Raw genomic sequence first — 25,713 nt, 5'->3', positions numbered from 1 at the left:
CACCCCTCTAAATCAGGCTCATGTCTGGCTTGGTCCTCCCTAATTACATCCCTCTTTTCTTTGTTCTCGGTTATGTATTTGCCTGAAGAACCTCCTTGCCACTCCCCCTTCCCGCCTGGCAGTCCATGAGCCACATCAGCTCACAAGCAGTGAGCTATTTGTTATAATTTCTTTCGTAAGGTCTAACATACCTTGACGTTAGGCAATTCTCACTGTATTCTAGTACTTCTTGAATGCTAAATGTAGCTTTCTTTGCTGATCAAGCCCTTTAAAAATTCCTTATAGGCTGTTTGCTTATGCTTGATAGTCTTTTTGAAGTGGTTATTTGTCCATTTACATCTGTATTTTTACACCTTGCTTGGGAGGCAAGTCCCAGATAGCTTTTACACCTTTCACTTCAAAATATTAAAGTCTTTGAGCTCTTCAGTCAACTCAATTGAATAATTTCCTTAATTTTTCTAAGTTCTCCCTTCTAAAATAAAGTGCCATAATTATAGGTTTCCTTCTATTTATCCTTCTGTCCAATTTAAAATGTTTCAAATCTTGATAATTTAATCATGGGTTAATTTTTCTGATGGGAATTTGTATACTCTTTGTTTCCATTACCATTCAGTGAAGAAATCTGTCATTGTTCATATCCAGGAATATATTAGATATACCATTTTTTCTCTAATATATATCGGAAGTATAAACTCTCCCACAATGACACAGTTGCTGAATATCTTTATAAAGTAATAGCATTATAGAGGAGTTTGCCCATATTCAAATCTGATTCTGGGGTGTTGTAGTAGGTCCATAAAACTCCAGTGTTGTCTGATACCTCCAGGCACTTAGCCCTCACCTGTCTGTCTGACATTCTCACAGCCTAGATTTACAAAGCTGCTGCACCTTTGACATTCTCAGTTGTTAGGGAGTAGGCCTGAAGTTCAGTCAGAGAGAAACCTTAGGTGCCTCTCTTTCACTCTTCTCATTGTAGGGCTGCCCTCACTTCGGGCATGTGCAGATGAAATGGGGGCCCTAAATTGAATTGGTGGGTTTTTAAAAACACCGCTTCACTTTAGGGGCCTTTAAACCCCCATGTCATGCACACACCCAAACTTACCTGCCTCTCTGGCAGCAGGGAGGGGAGGGCAAGCTGCCAGTGGGCAGAGCGGTCCCTAGGCTGGGGAGCGGGGCTTGTTCTTCCTTCTGTGGCAGCGGTGCCAACAACCCCCAGCTGGCACCCGCTTGCCTCCCCAGCTTGTGCCATCCCGGGAGGCACCACAGCCACAGAGGGAAGCACTGGGTCCCTATACATCTCAGGCAGGCAGACAGGTTCCAAGGGTGAGGGGTGAGAAGGATCAGGCTCACAACTTTTTTTTTCCCTTGGGTGGAGCTTGCCTTCCCAGGCTGCCTGCATGGGCCTTCTGCAGAGCCCCTGAGCTTCACAGAGCCTGGTGCTTCACTCTGCAGCTGCAGGGCAGCAAACTAAAACTCCTTAAAAGAGTTTTAGTTCGCTGGGCCCCAATGTCATTTAAGGTGCATCACGCCACCGGATATGCTATAGTGGCTGGAATTACAGCGCAATACGCTGCTGACGTGTAAACACCAACGCCATTAAAGCGGTGCAAAAGCATTTAGCCCACTTTAAAGTGTCTTGCACACGTACCCCCTGTTTCGTCTACACATGGCCTTAGGCCCTTGCAATGTCTGGCCTTATCAAACCTTGCTCCATCATTCACAGGTCTTTCAGGTTTATCACCCTGCCCCTTCAATCAGCACTTTGGGCTCATCAGCCTCTAATCTGTACAAGTAATCTACAGGGCCATCTTGCCCATGTCCTGCAGTCCCTTGAGCCAAAGTGGCTCACAAGCATTTTATAACTATAGCTTCTGCAGCTCTGCTGCCAAGGATATTCTCTCCCTGGCCCTCTGCCAGTGCGTATTTGCCCAGCTGTCCCTAAAATTAGGCCCCGGGGCTTCCCCCTTCTGGCCAGGACAATATGGCCTTTGTCCTTAAGGGGACAGCTCCCCTTTTTTTCTCACACTCAATCTCCTCATTATAATGAGATTAGGGGGGGTCTCCCATTACCGGAGTCCACAGCAGACTCCCAGCTTTCCCCCAGTAAAGTCTTGTTAAGTGTCATTTAATTTATAAGAATTACAACAATTCAAAATTACCAAAGTGTACCTTATATTGTTACACACATAAAATAGTGACTCTAAAGTGTAGCATATAAATTGGAAAGACAGTGTGAATGTAGCTATTTGGAGTAAGGTAAAAAGGATTTCCCAGTGTTGATAAAATGTTATGTTTCTCCACTGTTATAAATCACTGAAAAATGCTTACTAGTTGGCTGTAAAATACTACTTTGGAAACAGTAATACTTCAGAATTTTTAGGAATAAAAATTCATCATTCTCCATATAAAAATAAATACATGTCTTGGAGGCAAATGCATCTTTACATTGGTAATCTTGCCCAGCCACTGCATTCAAATAGGCTTAAATATAGTATATTAATTTCTAATACATGTAAATGGATATTTTCTTAAAGTCTATGAAAATATGCTTTTATATAAACAAAAGCACGTGAAAATACAGCTTAGTATATATATCTAAGAGGTAATAACAATAATAATATTTGGTAATTTCAAGTTGTTATAACAGTATAGATAAGGGTGAAACTTGAAAAAGAAACACTTAATTTCCAAGTCTGCACAATAAGACATTGAGAGTAGAGTTATTAAAAAAAATAGATGTGATAACATACAAGTATGTAATGTTCAATTCTCTCATATACATGGAAATGCCAGAAATAACTGAGGTAATATAGTCTACTTATAACATTTAACACTGATGCTACTTATAACTAGTACTATCCTTATGCTATACTTATGTTATATATATACTTTATTTATAGACTACTTATAGACGATAGCAATTCTATGATTCAGTATATACTCCTCCTACTTATAGATTATGCGTATGATATAGACTATGCTTATGCTATATTCTACTTATAGCATTCAACACTGATGCTGAATTTTGTCATTTCACTTAAGGGTAGGTTCATATCAGATTAAATGTCAGTTTCAAGCTGAATATGATTTTATTTCTTAATATTTTGCCTTGTAAGTCATTTTTTTATATTTGCAGGTTTGGTGATGTCTGCCATAACTGTAATCATTTTGGTACTGTACTTTGCTATTGAGACTTTCGTGATCAACAAGAAGCAGTGGTTGCCCGAGTGCACTCCTGTCTATGTACAGTATTTTGTTAAGTTCTTCATCATTGGTGTCACTGTGCTTGTGGTGGCTGTTCCTGAAGGACTTCCACTTGCTGTCACTATTTCTCTCGCTTATTCTGTCAAGGTGAGCAACAGTTTAAACAATAAATGGGGAAAATATCATATCTATCAATTCTCTTACTATGAATTAATTTGCTAGTAGCACAGTCTTTAACATTACTGTATGGAAGAAAGTTGTGTCATATTTATCAATATAATCAGCATCTCTGCTGTTAGTGAAGCTGCTTTAAAAGCTTGGCATTGCTTCATTATTGAAAGTACTTCTAAGCAAAGTGCCAGCAAAATAAGTTACTGACATACATTCCAAAAACTCTACTTCAGAGAAGTATACTAAACAAGCAATTAAGACATTTAGAATAAACCCCTATTTTACTTTTTGTGCCCAAATGGGCACTACCCAGTTGCGTAACTGCCATTTTTGGCTCTTATTTTCAGGGGCATGACCAAGACATAGGCATTTGGGTTTACAACCCAGGGGATCAGGAGCAGGTGGTTCAGGAGGCTGAGGTCTGTAAGGGATCAAAAATGTAGGCAGTCAGCTTGGGCTGGGAGTGGGGCCAAGAACAGGAGGCAAAGATCTAGATCACAGTCACTACTGGGGGTCCAAAGCAGAGGATCCAGAGACCAGGACACTAGGAACAAATAGGCAGGAACCACGAAACAAGAAACTAAACACGTGCTCTGGATGAGCATAAGTCATGCAAGTACAAAAGATTGAGGCCCAAGAGGAATTAGAAGTAGGGGAGACCTCTCATATTTTAGCTTAATAACTAAGTGACTGTGGCACTCATCCAGGAAGTAGGGGACTCAGATACTAGGCCTTTTATCTAGAGAGGCCTGGCAGCAGGGAAAGCAGAAAAGTATCAGTGGCACAGGCTGCAGGAGTAGAGGCTGGAGGTTTGCTGCTGCTGAGGAGGGAGGTGTTATCTCCTTTTTGTTGGTGATATCCATGTTGATCAGTCAAAAATACACCTGTTTTCTGTGACAAAAAGGAAGTAATGTCTCCCCAGGAGCCGTGAATGTCTGGCTGTTGCTCCTGCAGCACATGTGACCATTGTTTCTCTGCAGGGAAGGTTCAGAATGCAAAGGAAGGTGAAGGCAGGGAGATGGGGAGGGTGGTGAGGTACCTCCTATCCCCATTCCAGCACCCTCCCCTCCCCTAGGCCCACCCATCATTATGTTACTTGTAGGATCACAAACTGTGTGTAAAGGCCAAAAATGATGATTACATGGTTGGGTAACTGTAATTTGGGCATGTAAAATAAAATAGAATCCTGCCCATAAAGTAGGCTCTCTCATATTCTTTGGGCAAGATGTATTAAGAGGATATTAGAGCATCTGATTATTTTAGGAACATACTGGAAGGGGCCTTCTCAGCCCTCAAGTGCATTACACTGAATTCACAATCATTCATCAACTGAAAGAAGCTCCAATACCACTATTGTGAACCTTCAGGTACAGAGGAACAATATTCTCTGCCACTGCAGCAACAGGGAGGTAGTTTGTTATTGTAACAAAGGCTGGTGCCAGAGGTGGCTGTGATATCTTTTGGTGGCATCTGAGCCATTGTTTTATCCTGACTTTTAAGCATTCTCCCTTTTTAGCCATGCCCAAGCCTTGCAGATGTTACCAATCAATCAAGTATCATCCATCTAGTGGGCCCTTGGCCCAGATCCACCTCACTTTCTTATCCCCACCCTGGGTCCTGGGCTCCCCGGCCTCATCTCAGCCTGACTCTTTGCTCTAGGCTTCCTATCCCCATCCATTTCAGCCCCACTATGGGCCCTAGTCTCTCTATCCTTGTTCATCTTGGCCCCTCTCTGGACCCAGAGGTCTCTAGCCCCTTGTCTCTGCCCTGCTCCCAGGCTCTGGGTCTTACTCCTAGACCTCTGTCTATCCTTCCTCTGCCCTGTTCCCAGGCTAACCTTACTCCCAGACCTCTGGCCCTACTCCCAAGCCCTACTGGCCTGTTTGGATCTCCACCTCCCCTTAATCTCACCCTAAATTGCTGGCATTATCCCAGCCCTAAGGGTGTATTATCCACAGGCATTCGTGGCATCTATTAAGAGTCCCTCTGTAGCCTGCTCTGTAGCTCTTCTTACATCACCCTTCTGGGCCAGACTTCCTGCCCAGCTCAGGCCCTGGGCTTATATACATCCTAAGTCCAGCCCCCTTTTAGTCAGGTGTCTCACTTGATTGCTGATTATGCTTTCTGCAGTCTTTTTTTTGTTAAAGTAACAGGAACCATAAGTGCCCTGTTACAGTTATGCTTAGAAGATCTAAGGAGAATGCCCCATGTTACTGCAAAAAACAATTGACCTTCCACACCCCCAGCCTATTTTAATCTGACCTAGTAAATATAATTTCTTCCTGACCCCAAACTTGGCTATCAGTAGCTTAAAACTTTCTTGTAAAAAAATATAGCTTTGAGAAGGATTTGTTTTCTTTAAAACTCTGTATATTGAGGAAGGCAGTTTCTATAAGTTTTTTAATGCATTTTATTAAATGCTGTTAGAGGGTGCCTGTACATGAGTGCGGAGGCTGCTTCAACATGCTGTAATTATAGGGCGTCGACACATACTCAATTAATTGAGTCTACTGGAGTGTGGTAATTACTGTGCTCCAGAAGCCTCCTGTGTCTTGTGTATCAGTGTCCCCACACTGAAAAAATGGTGGTGGGGGCACTTGAACTAAAGCTTGTTGAATGAGCTTCAGCTCAAGTGCCCCCACCACCATTTTGAAGCACAGGGACATTGGTACATGAGACACTGTGGAGCTGTAATTAGAGCAATTCTCAGAGTCCCCATTCCCCACCACCCCTGGAGCACTTGTAAAAGTGCCTGGAGTATCCAAAGCTAATATAAATTATTCTATCAGAAATGTTAAGGGCTTTAAAATTGAAATTCTAAAACCTGGAGTTGTGGATAAGTCTCATAAGTGTGTCCTAAGATTACATTACACATCTATTTGTTATGTGTGCATTCATCTGACAATTGACAAAATAAATTTATTATTAAAATTATTAAAATAAAACATTTTATTTTCTTGTTGTATGTAAAGAAAAACTGAGGTGCACAGAGGGAGCATGAACATCTGAAATGTTTTGCACATAGTCACACCCCAAAGCTGCACCTAAATTTGAAAGAGAAAGAAGATATTCACATTCTTATTTCCTTGTTCTGACCATTAAATATTGCAAACCATGTTCTGAATCAGTTGCATTAAAATATATATATATAATTTCTACCTGCAGGGCCAGATTGTGATGCCAGTTGCTTACTATCTTATGCTTTAAAAATTTCACTGACTTCAGTGGACCTTCAGTTAGAGTAACATACTGCTCTATGAGTACAGGTTTAATAATCTGTTGCATAGTGATGCTAATGCAACAGAGATAAGGATTCAGTTATCCATGGTAACAGATTTTTGCAAGATGCATGGCTCAATTGGTTAGTTTTATTTTTTTGCTTTAAGATCACCTATATTCATGGCATGAATTCAATAATAATGGGATCTGGTTAACTACAACAGAATCTAAGTGAGTATAGCTAGCTTCTTGTAATAGATTACTTGTCAGAGTAAGGATGTTTTGGTTCAATATTAAAATAAGCATTTAAAAGTTTATAAATTAATAGTTCTCAAATTTTGTGGAATTTGCTATAGCTTTTTAAACATCTCTTTTTATACTTTTATCTTTGCTAATTTGTACCTAGTAAGAAGTTCAGTTTCAGACTTAGTTACTACAAAATAAATCTGAACCTTTAGAGCTCTTTGCTGATAGAAAACAGATATCTATATAAAAAACTATAAGGAAATCAGATGTATCCTTTTTATTTGTTACAGTGATAACTGTTGAAAAATAACCTATTTACTAGCATGTACTTTGGATAGGTAAATAATTTGAATACCTAAGCTGATAACTAAAAACATGTTAAACTGGTGTTGCAGAAATTTCTTAGACGAGATACACTATGAATGTTGAGATAACTACATCCGCTCATTGAAAATTAAATTGGCAAGTATTTCAAGAGATGGTCACTAATTGGTCCCAACTCTGTTTTAAACAAGAACAACATTTTAATAATCCAGCCTGTATGTATTTTTGCTGCTGTTAAAGTTATTTAAAGTCTGTAAAAGCAAATTTTGAAGATTTTTTTATCTTGTTTTCCATCAGAAAATGATGAAGGATAACAATCTGGTACGCCATTTAGATGCATGTGAGACTATGGGTAATGCTACAGCCATCTGTTCTGACAAAACAGGGACACTAACAACCAATAGGATGACAGTTGTACAAGCTTACATTGGTGATGTCTACCACAAAGAGATCCCTGACCCAGAAGCTATACCAGCAAAAACCCTAGAATTGCTGGTTAATGCCATTGCGGTCAACAGTGCTTATACAACAAAAATTCTGGTAAGTAGAGTTTACTGATAATCAAATGAAAAATGGAATATTAAGGTTCATACATTTGAAGCATAGCTAATACATTAGTGTCATGCTATTAATCATGAAATATTAAATAGGATTGAAGTCCTTAAATGTGGGTAGTAGTTACACACAGTTTTGTGTGTGTGTGTGTGTGTGTGTGTGTGTGTGTGTCTGTTAACTGTTAAAGAATCGAAATGCTTTGATGTATATTTTGATGATTATGGCTTTATACGTTAGAAAAAATATATGGTTGAATATTTGAGAGAGAAATACATCCATCTCTGGTCTCAAAGTGCTATATTGTACCTTGAACCCCATGTTGTTGTTGGATCAGTATTATTTAATATGCAAATATTCATATTTGCTCACACATCTAACTTTCACTGTCTTAAATAAGACTGCTAAGGGTCAAATTATTTATTCACCTCAGACTTTGCAGGATTGGAACCTGAATTCTTGAATAAAAGGAATTAGATTAGTTAGATAAATTAGATTAATAGCCTATATTCACTTCAGTTTCAATGGAGTGGTATTAAGATTCATTTAACTCACTATGGAAAGAAAGAGATCCAGCAAGGTTCTGTAGGTACCATAGATTCTGCTATGCAGAGTTGACTGAGGCTATGTAGAGACATTCAGTTTCTTCTGTGAGATTTGCTGCTCTCCCAGGAGAACCCATGAGTGTAGAGACATTCAAGATTTTTCTCCCAGAGTAAAAATGCCTTTCCAAGTGAAGAATAATTTGGGAACAACCAGAATTAAATCACTCTTGAGAGAGTTTCTCCTGAGAGCTAATGCTTGTAGAATTTATCTTTCTGAAAGAAGCCATAGCATAGAGTCACAGCACAGTCCTCCAGTATCCCAGGGTGCTTTGATCCCACTGGCCCCTTCTCCCACCCGCACCCCTTATCCCTGAGATATAATGTCACTTGGGCTAGATGCAAATATTTCACTCAATCAGGGAGTAGAACATGCCCCCTTCACAATCCCACACTGTGCTACACAGAGACACAGGCTGACTCTGAGCAGTCTGGGTCAGCCAATCATGACTGCCCTGTGCACTGCTGCCATCTGTTGCCAGGCAGCTGTGTACACAGGGCCCTCCTGGCTGTGCAGTGTCAGCACTGCAAGCTGTGTGCTCTTAAAGGATGCAGCATTCAAATATTTATTCAGGTGTCTCTGGGTAAGTATTTCTACCAGAACAAACCCAGGTGTATTCTGCCAGGTCATTTGAACATGTGTACACAACTGAAGAGACTCCAAAATCCTACTTTCCCAATATGTATTTCATTTGAAAGGACAAGTGTTAGATTTTATTCCAGTTTTAATATCATATATGTAAACGCTTTTATTTACTGAATAGATGGAGGGCTTTTGATTTACAAAATATTCTTAAATTAAATTATTTGCCCATTTTCACTGGATTGTCTGGTGTGTCTGAAGTTATGTTAATATGATTTCAAAAGTTGTCATCCAAGATGTAGTCAGAAACAACATTTGGAGAAATATGAGAGAGAATCAGTCAAATCTCTGGTGAATTACTACATCAAAACCAATGTTTTCTTTATTTCAAGATTCATTGACAAATTACTGTGTATGTCTCACTTCCTGGTATGATTTTTAGGAGTGATATATGTATAGTTTAGTTATTAGTAATCATTTTTAGAAGAAGGAATTTTTGTAACAGCTTGACACAAATCTGTCAGTAGATGACAAGTATGTTTATGGTGAAGATGTTTGAAACCAATACCTACCTGTCTTTGTTTTACTTTTTCAGTGTATTTCAACAGTAAGAATCTCAAATTCTGCTCAATTTGAGAATATGAATGAACCAATTTAACCAGATATTCTCACCTGGCTTAGAGCAAATGCAATAATATAATTAGGGGTGGGTGAATGGGGGGCACCAGCCCCAGACACTGACTTAGAGAGGACACCAGAATAGCAGCCTTCCGTGAATACACAATTTGGCAGCAGTAGCAACAGCAGCAGCAGCAGCTATGGCTGTGCGAAGCTTTGGGTGCTGATTTGATTTGAAGGAGATTCAGCCTGATTCAGTGGCCGAATCCCCAAATCTAAATTGAATCAGGGGACCAATAAAAAGGTCTGAATCAATTCAAAGCTCTCTGAACCTTCATTCAGACAGTCCCTGCCCACTACAGCAGGAACCTGGAGCTGGACTCAGAGCTGGTAAGTAGGGGGTGCTGGAGGGGGAAGGGGACCATGGAGGGTGACCATGAGGGGACTTCTGCCAGCCCCCAGCCCCTGTCTACTCCCCCAGCCCCCCCTCCTGCTCCCCCAGCCCCCCCCCCACGGCTGCCCTGCCCACCCCAGCTCCCAGTGCTTTAAAAAAAAACCCCACTCACCAGGTGCTGCCAGGCAGGGGGGACAATCCCCACTACCCCCCACTGCCCCATGCTGCACGGGGGTCTCTGCCATGAGCCGCCCGCCCCCCTTGCCCACATGGCTGCCCCACCCTCCCCAGCTCCGACCCTTTAAGAAAAAAAAACAAGAAAAACTCCAGGACTTACTGGCACCTGCAGCAGCCTTGGGGCTTTGGGGGGTTTGTGCAGAGCCCCCCACATAGTGCGGAGCAGTGAGGGGCAGCAGGTATCGCCCCCCACTGGCAGGAACTGGTGAGCCTGGAAGTTTTTCTTGGTTTTTTTTTCCTTAAAGGGTTAGAGCTGAGGTGGGCTGGGCTAGGCAGCCATGGGGTGTGGGGGGCTGGGACAGCGGGAGGGGGCTTATGTGGAACCGCTCATGAAGCATGGGGCATTGAGGGGCAGCGGGGATTGCCAGTGAGGCGGGGATTTTTTTTTTCAAAGAGCCAGGAGCTGGGGTGGGTAGGGCAGCACTGTTAGGGCTGGGGGAGCAGGTGGTGGATGGGCCTGGGTGATTCACAGATTCTGAGATTTGGTGGCAGCTGAATCTCTGAATCAGATTAGGCTGAATCGATTCGGGACAGTGATTTGAATCACCGAATCAAATCATTTTCCTCTGAATCGGTCCAATCCCAGGTGAATACTAGCCACTTCACACAGGCCTAGCAGCAGCCCCATATCACTGGTGTAGCAGCAGCAACTGGGTGCAGGGACATCAAACCACAGCAATAGCATCAACAACTGGGGCAGCCAGACAGACTCCCCAGCCCCCAGGTCTCTAGCCAGGTTTTGCTCAGAGTGCAAAACTTGGTAATTATACCTGAGATTAAATGTAAATCTTGCTGTGTCACAGTTCAGTGCACATATTTTAAAGGCAATGACCTTTATAAATCTAAAATAAATAATTAAATAAATAAATTTGCCAGAGCTGAGAGATTTGTCTTCTTTCCTAATGCTAGGTTATATTTTGAAAAGGACTATGTACTTGTTAAACTATGAGAGCTCCAGGTAATCAACCCTGTCACAGTTTGGGCTTTTATATTTTCAGGGACCTCTTTATTTTTCATGTTTTAACTTTTGTGCACACAACATTAGGTTATTGGTGCTCTTGAGAAACAATAGAAAAAAAGCCAATTATTCTGTTGAGTATACACTTAGCTTTCATATGTGCATTTTCTGATCTTGTACTGCCATCGTTCTGTAAATTTAGTAATTGACAGACAAACAATAAAGATTTATGGTTATTTCAAGAGGTCATTTCAAAGTCTATATAATAGGGCTGTGCAAAACAGAAGCGTTCCATTTCGACCAGCGTTTCAACGGTTCGATGGAACAGTATTCCGTTTCAACTTTTGTTTTGAGTCGAAATGGCTGTTCCATGTTGTTTCGTTGAAACAGTTTCATGTTTCGAGCCTGTATTGATGTCTCACTCATAGGATATCATGGGGAAGCTCGAAACAGGCTATAACTTGTCATTTCTACCAAAATTTCACTGTCTATATTGAGTCCATGAGTTTCTGTACCTGCTTCCTAGGAGGCTGATGAAGGGCAGTTCATAGGCCCAGCTCTGAAAAGTGGTTTGTACATTCAAACAAACACCTAACCTCATCACCAGAACTGAAGCCAACTTCAGCCAGGCCAGCCTCTGGCTTCTTTAGTATTCCTTCCATTCAGAATGAGGAGACACACCAACTGCAGGTACTTTCTTCAGCCTGACAAAGGGTTTTCAACCTGAAAGCTGGCATCCCGGGCAGCTAATCTGAGCACACTGAAAGCCTCACAACTGCACTGCAACCAACCTGTCAAAGACGTGACAGATCTGGGCTTTCCCCAGCCAGGAGTGTGTGCGTGCATATGTTAGCTGGAGGTTATGGAGCCTCCTACCCACCTTTCACCAGGGGATCATTGGCCTTGGCATTTATGGGGCTGTTGCACTGCCTGCAGTCCCTCCAAGCCTCCCTACCCTGGCAGGGTCTAGTTTTAGTGGTCATGCTCAGGACCTGGGGCCTCCTCCTTCCCCATAGCCCCATCCCATACCTCCAAGTTTGTCCTGGCAGGGGAACAAGCTCAGCAGGGACATGTTCTTCCCCTGCTGGCTGGTGATGCAGTTAGTGCCCTCTCCAGCTGAGAGTGGGGCATTACCTGATTTAAAAAAAAATGAAAAAAGGAAATAGGTGTGGACAGAGTGAGGAGAGTAGCATTCAGTCCATCTGCACCTGGAAACTGGGGAACCCCAGAAGCGGGAGGTTCATCTTCAGGAACACCAGCTGCTCTACCAAACCAGCATTCAAGCAGGGGTGGTGGGGTGTTATTACATCCCCAGCGATGCTGAACACCCTCTTGCTTGGCACACTGGTCGGTGGACAGATCTGGCCACACCTGGCTGCGGCTTGCCCAGTAAGCCAAGAGGTGGCACAGCAGTGGCTCCACACCCTCAGTAAGATAGGCAGCCACCAAGGTGTAAGCTGGAGGTTATGGTGCCTCCTACCTGCCTTTCACCAGAGGGATCCTCGGTTCTGGCATTTACGGTGGCTGTCACCCTTCCAGCAGTTGCCCCAGACCTCCCAGGCCCTGGCAGAGTTCAGTTTTAGTGATCATGCCCAGGACCTGGGGCCTCCTCCTTCTCTTTAGCCCCAGGTCATACCTCCAAGTTCATCCTGGCATGGCAGCTCAGCAGGGCCAGGTTCTTCCCCTGCTGGCTGGTGATGCAGTGAGTGCCCCCTCCAACTCTGAGAGTGGGGCATTAAATGGTTTTTAAAAAATGAAAAAAGGAAATAGGTGTGGATGGAATGAGGAGTGTAGCATTCACTCCATCTGCACCTGGAGCTTGGGAAACCCCAGCAGCAGGAGGTTCACCTTGAGGAACACCAGCTGCTCTACCAAACCAGGATCCAAGCAGGTGTGGTGGGGTGTCACTACATCTCAGCAATGGTGAACATTCTCTTGTTTGGAACACTGCTTGGTGCACAGGACAGGTGTTCCCAGGCAACCATGGCTAGATCCAGCTACATCTGGCTCTGGTTTTCCCAGTAGGCAAAGTGGTCACACAGCAGCAGGTACATGTTATTGGGGTGATAGGAAGCCACCAATACCTGAGCGCTACCTGCCTGATGGTGCGGTCTGGTTCCTCTGGACCACACCATAGAAGCCTGCCCTTAGGCTATATTGGAAGTGCCTGTGGTGGAAGACACGACTGGCTCATGGATGTCAGACTGGCATTAGACAGTGGATCCCCCTGTTCCATGTCCCCATGCCTCCACCATTCTGCCCCCCTGACTTTCTTTACCAGGACCTCCATCCACTGATTCAGTGTTTGGCTGCCATATATGGTGCCCTTCACCCTTGGGTCACATGGTGCCCAGCACATGGACTACATGCCCAGCAATGGTGACCACCCCCTCCTTTGGAACACTGATTGGTGGACAGGACAGCTGTTCCCGGGCAACCATGGCTAGATCCAGCCACATCTGGCTCTGGCTTTCCCAGTAAGCCAAGGGGTCACACAGCAGTGGCTCCACATTATCGGGGTGATACAAAGCCACCAAGGCCTCAGTGATACCTGCCTGATGGTGGAGTCTGGTGCCCCTGGACCCCACCATGGAAGCCATGCCTTTGGCACACATTGGCAGTGCCTGTGGTGGAGGAGGAGCCTGGCTGGTGATTGGCATGCTAGCATGGGACAGTGGATCCCCTTGTTCCATGTCCCCCCACCTCCACCATTCTGCCCCCCTGACTTTCTTTACCAGGACCTCTGTTCATGGATTCAGTGTTTGGCTGCTGCATACGGTGCCCTCCACTCTTGGGTCACACATGGTGCTCAGCACATGGACTGTACTGGACCACAAGGGATCAAGCTGTTTCCTGATGCCCTCCTTCAGCTACCTCACCAGTGCTTGCATGTCTGGTGACAGCGGCCTGCCCTAGCCAGGAACATTGATTCCCTGGAAGTTCTCCATTTGGCTCTGAAGTTCCCTTACTACAGTGATCACCTGGCTAAGGAGGGTATCAGCAGTGTTGAGGCTCTCGGTGGCCTCAAGGAAGGGCTTGAGGACCACCAAGATCTGGGAAATGGTATTCCACTCAGCACTGTTCAGTGGGCCGCTGATCCCAATCTCCCTGAACAAGGCCATCTCATGGATGGCCTTCTATTGCTCCACCAGCCTCTCAAGCATCAGGTATGTGGAGTTTCACCAAGTCTCCACATTCTGCATGATTTTGTGCTTTGGGATGTTCAGCTCTTTTACTCTTTTCAAGTACTCTGTCCATGCTTCATACAGGGATGGCACCACCATCCTACTGAAGGTGGTACATAGAATCATTGAAGTAGGGTCAGAAGGGACCTTGTAGATCTTCAAGTCCAACCTCCTGCCTGGGCAGGAGGAAAACTGGGCTCAAATGACCCCAGCCAGGTAGGCATCAAGCCTTTTCTTAAAGACCCCCAGGGTAGGAGCCAGCACCACTTCCCTTGGAGGTTTGTTCCAGATCCTAGCCACCCTAACTGTGAAGTAGTTCTTACGGAAGTCTAATCTAAACCTACTCTCCAACAACTGGTGGCCATTATTCCTTTTTATCCCGGGGTCGCTAGGGGAAGCAAAGTTTCCCCAAACCCTTCTGGTCCCCCCTAGTGAGTTTACAGACGGTCACCAGGCCCCCCCTCAGCCTTCTCTTGTGAAGGCTGAACAGGTTCAGGTCCCGTAGCCTCTCATTGTAGGGTCTTCCCTGATGTCCCTGGATCATGTCCCTGGACCCTCTCAATGTTGTCCACATCCCTCTTGAAGTGGGGTGCCCAGAACTGGACACAGTACTCCAGTTTTGGCCTAATCAGTGTCGCGTAGAGGGGGAGGATCGCCTCCTTGGCCCTACTTGAGATGCACCTGTGGATGCACGATAAGGTTCAGTTAGCCCTGCTGACCGTGACCTCGCATTGTCGGCCTATGTTCATCTTGGAGTCAGTAATGACTCCAAGATCCCTTTCTGCCTCTGTGCTCTCAAGAAGGGAGTTTCCCATCTTTTAAGTGTGCTGCTGGTTACTACTGCCCAAATGCAGCACCCTGCACTTGTCAGTATTGAAACACATCCTGTTTTTGTTAGCCCACCCCTGCAATCTATCCAGGTCTTTCTGCAGTCTTTCCCTCCCTACTAGCATGCCCACCTCACCCCAAATTTTGGTATCATCAGCAAATTTAAACAGGTTGCTTTTCACCCTGTCGTCCAAGCTGCTGATAAAGAAATTGAACAGTGCGGGCCCAAGGACCGAGCCCTGGGGGACTCCGCTGCCCACTTTCCCCCAGGTCAAATATCACCTGTCCATCACCACCCTCTGGGTATGACCCTTCAGCCAATTTGCAATCCATCTGACTGTGTAGGCATCAATGACACAGTCACCTTGTTTTTTAATGAGGATGGGATGGGAGACAATGTCAAAGGCCTTGCTGAAGTACAGAAAGACTACATCCACGGCGACACCTGCATCCAATGCTTTTGTGACCTGATCGTAAAAGGCAATCAGGTTGGTCTGACATGACCTGCCCCTAATGAAACCGTGCTGGTTGCCCTTGAGCATCATCCCCGATGCCGGCCCATCACAGATGTGCTCTTTGATGATCTTCTCAAAGAGTTTCCCCAGGATTGAGGTAAGACTGATGGGCCTATAGTTGCCCAGGACCTCCCTCCTCCCTTTTTTAAAGATGGGGACCACATTGGCTATCTTCCAATCATCTGGCACCTGGCCCAAGCACCACAAGCGCTCGCAAAGCCATGCCAAGGTCCCATGCAATAGCCCCTGGTAGTTCCCTCAACACCCTGGGGTGGAGAGCATCTGGACCTGCTGATTTCAACACGTCCAGCCCCTCCAGAAGCACTCTAACCTGGTCCTCCTCAACCTTAAGTCTGGAGGCATTCCCCTCGAGTCCGTCTTGAATCATGGTGGGGGGGTCCTGGTCCCTACACAAGAAAACGGAAGTGAAGAATTTGTTAAAGAGGTCTGCCTTCTCCTCTGGCACAACCACCAGATTGCCCAGCATATCTTGCAGGGGCCCCATGTTTCCCGGTGCCTTCTTCATCTTCCCGATATATTTGAAAAAAGACTTTTTATTATCTTTGATCTTGGACGCTAGTCCTAGCTCTGTGTCCACTTTAGCTTTCCTAACACCCCTCCCTACAGCCCCGAGCAGTGGATGTATACTCCTCTTTGGAGATAGCCCCCACCTTCCACCGGGTGTACACCGCCTTTTTGGCAACCAGGCATTCCTGGACGTCCTTGGTGAGCCAAGGGGGCTTTTGGGCACTCTTGCCCCCCTTGCTTCTTGTTGGGATTGTCACCCCTTGGGCCCTGAGTATTGTCTCCTTAAGGAACGACCACTCATCTTGGGCACTGAGTTATCCTGCCCTCAAGAACCCCAGCGCCTCTCCCACCAATCTCCTCAACTCATTGAAGTTGGCCCTCTTGAAGTCTAGGGCTACTGCCTTGTTGCAGGCTCTTGACACCCTGTGTTGGATGATGAATTCCAGCAAGCGATGATTGCTATCACCCAGGTGGTCAAGGCCCTGGAGCCCCCTTACCAGATCATCGCTTGTGGCCAGGACCAGGTCCAACAAGGCATTTCCTCTGGTGGGACTGTGCACCTCCTGGATTAAGTGGAGGTCCTTTATCTCGGCCAGGAACATGTGGGCACTTGGTATGATAGGACCGCAAGCACCATGAGCCGCCTGAACCCTGGCCACTCAACTAGGGAGAATGGCTGGCCATTGACAGCAAGCAGCTCCCCAATTCTCTGGGTGAGCTCACTCACCTTTGCAATGCACCCCACTTTGTCTGCCTTTCCCCCACGGTTCCAGGGTGGCCTGCCTCTGCTTTGGGCGGACAGGGGCTTTAGAGCAAGCGCGAAACTTTCCTCTGGGCACACTCCCACAGGCGCCAGGCTGAGGAGGAGCAAGGGAAAGGGGGTGGTGCCTATGGAGATGCAGCAGCATCCCCGTGATGCTCATATGTTTTGTTCCCTTGCCCTGGCTGGTTTGGGCTCAGCAGTGCAGGCAGATAGCGTATGTTGGATCATCTGCCAGCTCAAAATGATCCCAGACCACACTACCTGCACAGTTCTGGGATGTGGGTGCATCTGTGGATGCTGCTTCACTTTCCCCTCCTCAGCAGGCAGAGGCACAGCAAGAGGAGGAGCTGACTTAGCTGAGCCGCTTGCTTCCATCTCTACATCGAACTCCTCCGAAGTGCCTTCTGGGGAAGGAGAACTAGCTCGAAGGGAAACTTGAGGGTTGTTGAGCAGAAACTCAGCTGATTCCCCCTCCTTCCCCAGAATTTCCCTTGCTAGGGCACTGAGATCCAGATCCAGTGCCAGCTCTTCTTCGGGCACTGGAAAGCTCACCATGGGAAGTGACATAGGGGTGGAGTAGGCTGCTGTGCTGGTGCTGGTACTGCTGTTGTGGTTGTTGTCATGCTGGAGGTTGTGGGGTTTATGGAGGGGATGCAGTCTTGGGAACAGGCAGTGGCAGTGGTACTGCTCCCCTCTCCTTGCTGCTTGTAGCAGCCTCATCCCTTTTAGCTGGAGAAAAGAGGCTGCGTCTCAGTTTGATGGCGGGGGGTGGAGGGGGAGTGAACTTACAGTTCTCCCTCTACCCCCTCTTCCACCCCTCCCTGACGGCTGACCAGTTTGGCCACCTGCCTTTCCATCATGCTTCATGAGGTGTTTCATGTCTTCCTTTTCAAGAAATATATAAATGTATTTGTGTCCCTATATAAACTCAAAACTGTAGGTCTGATGCAGTGAAGAGATTTATGAATGGGATAGAAGTATATCTGTCTGTGTATATAAACTCCAAGCTAGGTCTGGTGCAGTGAAGAGATTTATGAACACGATAGAAATATATCTGTCTGTGTATATAAATTCAATAGCGTTGCTGTGGTGCAAAGAATGAACGTATAAAAACAAATATATATAGTATATTCCTATATAGAGTAAATTTTATAGTAACCCTATGCAATATAATTACAAAATTCAAAAGAATAAATCAATGAAGATAATAATAAAAAGAAGCACCTACAAGAAAAAGGTATTCTGAAATCCCCCTTGCTAGGGTAACAAGCAGGAAATCCTTTAGAAAATCAGTGCTGCCAGCCGTAATGGTCTGATGGTGAGATGCTAGAACGGGCAGCTCAGAAAGTAACCCAAGGCAGAAAGCAGGGGCAGTTCAGAAAATGCTGCCTTTTATGCAGTTTTTCTGTCCCTCCCCCAGAGCACTGGGGTTGGAAGGGACCTCAGGAAGGGTGACAGTCACTAGCCAGCTACACATGTCAATAATGAGAGTACTCCTTCACCCTTACCTTCCCCCCTCCTCCCCCTCCCTCCCCTTACTTTACTTTCTCTTTCCCTGCAGGGAAGCAAGTCAAGCCATTGAAGGTAAGCCCATAGCCCAGCTTCCCAGTCGAAACTTGAAACGTTTCAAATTTTTTGAAATGTTTTGACCTGCCCTGTTTTGTTTTGACCCCTTTTTGAGCCTGCCTGTTCCATTTTGACTTTGCTTTTTTGATAGCAAAACGCCTCAAAACAGCGTCAAAACAAAATGGGCAGCAACATTTTTCACAGCCCTACTATAAACCAAAGTTTTGAGAATGAAAGTCATGATATACTGGATGCATCTTCATGTGCCTGTGAAAGCACGTTTGGTACTGCACAGTCATTTAGTAGTTGCTTTAGCACGTACTAAATGACTGTGTATTACCCACCAGTACTGTGCAGTCTCAGTGGCACACGGTTATTTTTAGATGCTACATTACTGTAGCAACAACTTACAGTGACATAACTCATTGCTACAACAACATAGCAGTGGCATCATGGTTAGTGCCCTCTGATACTAAGTTGCCATAGCAACAAGCTATTTCACCATAACTCGTCACTACAGTGATGTAGCATCTCCTATAGAAGTGCTCACTGAGTGTGAAATACCATACTTTCTCACACACAACATGCCCCAGCATGTAACACACACCTTGATTTTGAAAGGCAGAATGAAGAAAAAAGATTTTTCCAGAGTTAAGGTTGCATAGAACACATACACAGCCAAATCTTCAGCTGAGTCACCTTCCCTTTCCTGCTTACTTAAAGCCAAAACCCTAAATGATCCTGAACATTGGTCTTCATGGTGGATCTGTGATTCTGAAAAGAGTGAAAGAAGCTGTGAAACAGGAGAGAGACCAGGAGCAGCTAGAAAATAACACAATAGCCCTAAGAAAGGTTAATTTGATTAGAGGAACATCAACACCATTAAAGAAGAGAAACAATCATTGACACCACTAGTGTGAAGGACAATGAGCCATTAAGTCAAGTGACAATAAACTGAGTGCACAGACAAACATGAATGGCAGGAAAAAGGGAATAGGAAGAATGGGGGTATTTGCATATATTGTTTCAATGACAAGCATTTGCATGAAGAATAGCAATTTGTAGCTCTCGTTGTAGAAGTACATTTTCAGGAAGGACTTAAAAGGATAACACAGTGGATTTCCAAATTTTAGCAGGAATTAATGGGCATTAATAGATGTTCTTCAAGAGGTGGGGGGGGAGGGGCTTTAATTAGCTCAGCTCCAGGAGCCACACTAATTAAAGCATCCAGAGTGTCATGTGTATCAATGTCCTTGTGCTGAAAAATGGATCTTTGAAGTAAAGCTCATCAAACAAACTTTAGTTTAAAATGCCCTGCTTCCATTTTTCAGTGCCAGGATGCTGAAACATGTGATGCTGGAGTCTGCTGGAGTGTAGTAATTACTATGCTCCAACTGTCTCAGTTAATTAAATCTGCTCTGATGCACTATAGTTATAATGCATTGGAACAGCCTCTCTGCATGTGTATAGGAGCCCTTTTATCTACTAGTGAAGGCCAGTGTGGAAGAGAGTGCAGTGTGGAAGAAGTGTGTGTGGGAAATAGAACTAAGTCTGTCATTAAGTCAGGTCTTTCTAGCAGACCAAAAACAGGAAGAAACCTCAGTTCATTATGTTTTATTTTGCTTTATCTCTTGTTCATTTAAAATAACTTTGATTAACATGTGTTAAAGAAGCATTTCTGTACAAGTTCAGCTTCTAAGAATATAGTATTGGGATGACAGTAATGGGTAACAGGTCTGCAAAATTTTCTCACCAAGTGTTTCCACTTCCTTTAGGAGAACATTCTCAGTATTGATAAAATGTAATTTCTGGTCAAGAATAATTCAAAACTCTTATTTTCTTCAATGTGACTCCTGGCTAGGTTTCATCTCCAACACCTAGTTGAAGTGGATTGTATGTTTCCACTGGAAAGGCTGAAGCATCATCGGTCATTACTTCAGTTCTCCTTAAACAAACTGTGTTTCTGTAAAACTGATAAATGCCTGAAATGCTAGGGAAAACACCTCTGCTCTAGAATTTCTATCAAGCCAATGTTTGTACTTGTTTGTGTAATGTTAGTTGTGAACATGTATCAGCCTTACAGTAACATCATGATCACAACCATTGCAGCACAAACCCCAAATACTATCATAGTTGTATTATCTTCATTACTTGACTCCATTTTTAATGAACTTGAAGACAGTGTTGTCAAAGAGAATAGCTATAATAACTAAAACATAACACAATGAGGTCTTAGTTTCACAAACCTCATTAAGACTAGATCATAAATAAGTCTTGTATAACATGCAAAAATAGTTTTTTAATGTGTCTATGTATCCAAGGTCATTTTTCTAACTGCTGGTTATATGTATACTTAGACATATATTCTTTACGCATATTTGAATGAAATTGTCAATATCAACTGAAACCCAAAGAGCATATTAATATTGTGTCACAAAATGAAATCTTATTCATTTTAATAATTATATAGATTTGCGTATGCTACAAATTGTATTTTGTGGGAACTTACATTTAGAGTGATTATGTATTAGACAAGAAAATTAGTCAAAATATGCTGCTGAATGAGAAATGATGAGTTCACTCTTGCATTATCTTTTGATTAAAGGGCAGTAGACCCATTAATTTAAAAAAAAAAAAAGGAAAGGTAATGTCACTGCTTGGATAAAAGATTTGCATTTCTCTTAGAAAGTAGACACAGATTATTCCACCAGAACAATAATACAATTAAATCTAGTCCTTTGTAATATTTTTCAAGGACAAGGTTATGTGATGTTATGTGATGAGTTAAACTGGCATTCAGTTCACTTCAAAACCACGTTAGTGCAGCTCTTAAGCTGCTGGTATGAAGCCGTTCGCTAGAAAGTCTTTTTTCCAGAATAAATGTTTCAGATATCTCTGAGATATCTTTTTCCAGAATGAAGTAAATAACAGTTCATGCACTATAGTGTTAAGTAATGGATGGGGACTGTAAAATATCTCTTATTCTGAAAACATGTATTTTGGGGCTTTTGTATAGAACAAGTAGAAATAAAGATTCCACACATCTGAAGTTGCTCAAACTAGTAGCTACAAACTTTTATTGAACTTCTTACCCTTCTTAAAAATGCATTATAAAGTACCAGTTCAGATGGTGTCTATGTTTTGGTAATATGAGTATAATGGACGTTTTTATGTGGAGCTCCTCTTTAGCCATTATATAGTGGTATTTAGTAGGGCTGTGTGAAACAGCAGCATTCCATTTTGATGTCCATTTCAATGTTTCAATGGAACAGTGTTTCATTTCAAGTTTCATTTCATTTCAAAACCACCGTTCCGTTTTGTTTCGTCCAAACTGTTTTGCTGTTTCGACGTTTCACCCATACGGTATAATGGGGAAGCACAAAACTGCCCATACGTTTGCCATTTTGTGCCTGATTTAGATGAAACTTGCAGGGATGCTAGCCCCTTCTGAGGCCATGAAGTCTGCCATGTTTCAAGGTACAGGAGTTTCTGGGAAAACTTGATAGGTACAGGAGGTTCTGGGAAACTGCACTTCAAATTCTTGAAAGCAAAACTCATGTCACTTTTAAATGCAAAGGCACAGGGGGGTGAAAACTAGAGGGATGGTAGCCCCTGATGAGGCCATGAAGCCTGAAAAGCTTCAAGGATATAGGTGGAGAGGTTTCTGGGAAACTGCACCTCAGGCTGCTGACAAGCAAAGCTCGTGATATGTGACTTTGTGTGTGTGGTAAGGCACGCCCTCACTGGTGCTAGGGCCTCTATGTAACATAGTAGTGTGCACCAATGAGGCCTTCTCCTCCTGTGCAGACTCAGCGAAGTCCACCACTTTAAATGACAATAGGTAATAAAATAATTTAGTGAGTACTAGCACAGTAGCACCAGCAGCATCTCGGGAACCAGACTGTGACAGAGCCTTTCTTTCCTCTCCTGCAGGAGCTTCTTCTCCAACATGTGTGTTAAGCTGCGCCCACACTGTGTGACTGTGTGTGTGTGTTAAGGCGTGCTATCGCTGTGTGACTATGTGTGTGTTAAGGTGCACCCTCACTGGCACTGTGGCCTGTACACGACACAGTAGTGTGCCCAGTGATGTCTTCTCCTCCCCTACATTCTCAGTCTGATCTACCACTTTAAATGACAACATAGGTTCATAGATGTTAGGTTCAGAAGGGACCTCAATAGATCATCGAGTCCAACCCCCTGCATAGGCAGGAAAGAGTGCTGGGTCTAGATGACCCCAGCTAGATGCCTACCTAACCTCCTCTTGAAGACCCCCAGGGTAGGGGAGAGCACCACCTCCCTTGGGAGCCCGTTCCAGAACGTGGCCACTTGAACTGTGAAGAAGTTCCTCCTAATGTCCAATCTAAATCTGCTCTCTGCTAGCTTGTGGCCATTATTTCTTGTAACCCCCGGGGGCGCCTTGGTGAATAAATCCTCACCAATTCCCTTCTGTGCCCCCGTGATGAACTTATAGGCAGCCACAAGGTCGCCTCTGAACCTTCTCTTGCGGAGGCTGAAAAGGTCCAGTTTCTCTAGTCTCTCGTCGTAGGGCTTGGTCTGCAGGCCCTTAACCATACGAGTGGCCCTTCTCTGGACCCTCTCCAAGTTATCCGCATCCCTCTTGAAGTACGGCGCCCAGAATTGCATGCAGTACTCCAACTGCGGTCTGACCAGCGCCCGATAGAGGGGAAGTATCACCTCCTTGGACCTATTCATCATGCATCTGTTGATGCACAATAAAGTGCCATTGGCTTTTCTGATGGCTTCGTCACACTGCCGACTCATGTTCATCTTGGAGTCCACTAGGACTCCAAGATCCCTTTCCACTTCAGTGCCACCCAGCAGGTCATTCCCTAGGCTGTAGGTGTGCTGGACACTTTTCCTCCCTAGGTACAGCACTTTGCAGTTCTCCAACAGAACTGCATTCTGTTGTTTTCTGCCCACTTGTCCAACCTGTCCAGGTCTGCTTGCAGCTGTTCCCTGCCCTCCGGCGTGTCCACTTCTCCCCATAGCTTTGTGTCATCTGCAAACTTGGACAGAGTACATTTCACTCCCTCGTCCAAGTCGCTGATGAAGACATTAAAGAGTATCGGTCCAAGGACTGAGCCCTGCAGGACCCCACTGCTCACACCCTTCCAGGTTGAAGCCGACCCATCCACCACGACTCTCTGGGTGTGACCATCCAGCCAATTCACCACCCACTGGACTGTGTAGTCATCCACGTCACAGCCTCTTAACTTGTTCACCAGTATGGGGTGGGATACCGTATCGAAGGCCTTCCTGAAGTCTAAGTATACGACATCCACCCCTCCTCCTGTGTCCAGGCGTTTCGTAACCTGGTCATAAAAAGAGACTAGACTGGTCAGGCATAATCTGCCTGCCACGAACCCGTGCTGGTTTCCCCTCAGCATAATTTGTCCTGCCAGGCTCTCGCAAATGTGAGCCTTGATAATTTTTTCAAAGACTTTGCCAAGGATGGAGGTGAGACTGACTGGCCTATAGTTGCCCGGGTCCTCCTTCCTCCCCTTCTTGAAAATGGGGACCACATTGGCCCTTTTCCAGTCCTCCGGGACTTGGCCCGTGCACCACGAGTGTTCGAATATTCCCGCCAGTGGCTCTGCAATGATGTCGGCCAGTGCCTTCAGCACCCTCGGATGGAGCTCATCCGGGCCTGCCGACTTAAAGGCATCCAGTTCTTCCAAGTAACTCTGCACCATCTCAGGGTCTACACATGGTAGTCTGGCACCTTGCTGCTGCCTCTCTACAATCCCAGTGAGAGACTTGTCGTGCCCCTCGCTTAGGAACACTGAGGCAAAGAACTCGTTGAGGAGTTCAGCCTTGTCCCCCCTGTCCGTCACCAATTGTTTCTGCCCTTTTAGCAGGGGTCCTATTCCTCCATGGGCCTTCCATTTACTCCCTATATATCTAAAAAACAATTTCTTGTTGTCCTTTACTTGGGATGCCATCCTCAGCTCCATGGTAGCTTTGGCCCGTCTAACTGCCTCCCTACAAGCACGAGCAGAGGAGGTATATTCATCTTTGGTGATCTCTCCCTGTTTCCACTTTTTATGTGCTCCCCTTTTGGCCCTTAGGCTGCCCTGGATTTCTGCGGTCAGCCAGGGAAGCCTCCTGGCCCCTTTCCCTCTTTTACCCCGCATGGGGATCATCTCGCTTTGTGCCTGAAGGATCGTTTCATTAAGGCACAGCCACCCTTCTTGGGCTCCCATCATTTCAAAACTCCTACTCTGCAGTGCGTCCTTGACTAATCGCCCGAGTTCATTGAAATCAGCTTTCCTAAAGTCTAGTACTTTCACCCTACTAATTACCTTACCGACTCGATGTCTTATGGTGAATTCTGTTATTGGGTGATCACTGTCCCCCAGATGGCTACCAATCTGCAGGTCCCCTACCATGTCATCCCCCGTTGCCAATACCAGATCCAGTATGGCATTCCCCCTAGTGGGACCATGTACCTCCTGTGTCAGGTGGAGGTCCTGTACACAGGTTAGAAACCTGCGTGAGCGGTGGGACTTTGCCGTTTGTGTCTCCCAGCAGATGTCTGGGTAGTTTAGGTCCCCCATGACTATCGCCTCTTTAGCTTTTATGGTCTCTGAGAGCTGCCTCAGGAGCCCCGCATCTATTTCTTCCCCTTGATGTGGGGGTCTGTAGCAGACCCCTACCACCAAATCCCTTTCTCCTTGCCCCCCATGTAGCCTAACCCACAATCCTTCTACTTCCTCAGGCTTGGATTCCGTCTTGATTAGGGTTGATGTATATTGCTTATTGACATAGAGCGCAGCCCCTCCCCCTTTTTTCCCCACCCTGTCCTTTCTGTACAATCTATAACCCTCAATATGTACTACCTAGTCATGGGATGAATCCCACCAGGTTTCCGTTAGCCCTACTAAGTCATAGGTGTTTAGTGCAAGCAGGAGCGCTAGTTCATCCTGCTTGTTCCCCATGCTCCTAGCATTAGTATATAGGCACTTGAGCCCTGTGACTGGTGCCTTTGCTGCCCCCCCGCTCCGAGTCCCAAGGGGCCCCTTATTTCTTACCTTCTCGTTTCTTACTTGTGCTGTAGTGCTGGCCGCCCCGCATCTTGCAGGTTCCCAATGTTCTCTTTCTTCAGGCTGGGCTGTCCTTGTGGGTGCCACATGGTTTGGTGGTCCACAGCTTCCCCTGCCCTCATCTTCCCCTCCCCCCGGCGAGCCTAGTTTAAAGCC

At 45.0% G+C, this 25,713-nt stretch overlaps 1 protein-coding gene across 6 annotated transcripts in view; it reads left to right on the top strand.

Annotated features, from left to right (window-relative positions):
- Nucleotides 1-25,713, top strand: part of ATP2B2 (ATPase plasma membrane Ca2+ transporting 2) — a 1,183,685-nt gene that overhangs the window by 957,397 nt on the left and 200,575 nt on the right. For all 6 annotated transcript variants that reach the window (XM_059716030.1, XM_059716027.1, XM_059716026.1 and 3 more), the window contains 2 exons: nucleotides 3,137-3,351; nucleotides 7,462-7,704. In XM_059716030.1, coding sequence (XP_059572013.1) covers nucleotides 3,137-3,351; nucleotides 7,462-7,704 — 458 coding nt within the window. The remainder of the gene's footprint in view (nucleotides 1-3,136; nucleotides 3,352-7,461; nucleotides 7,705-25,713) is intronic.

Source organism: Alligator mississippiensis, chromosome 12 (assembly GCF_030867095.1).
Source record: "Alligator mississippiensis isolate rAllMis1 chromosome 12, rAllMis1, whole genome shotgun sequence".
NCBI classification, from domain to species: Eukaryota; Metazoa; Chordata; order Crocodylia; family Alligatoridae; genus Alligator; species Alligator mississippiensis.
Note: the sequence above shows the minus strand (reverse complement) of the source record. Positions and strands in the feature narration are given on the sequence as shown.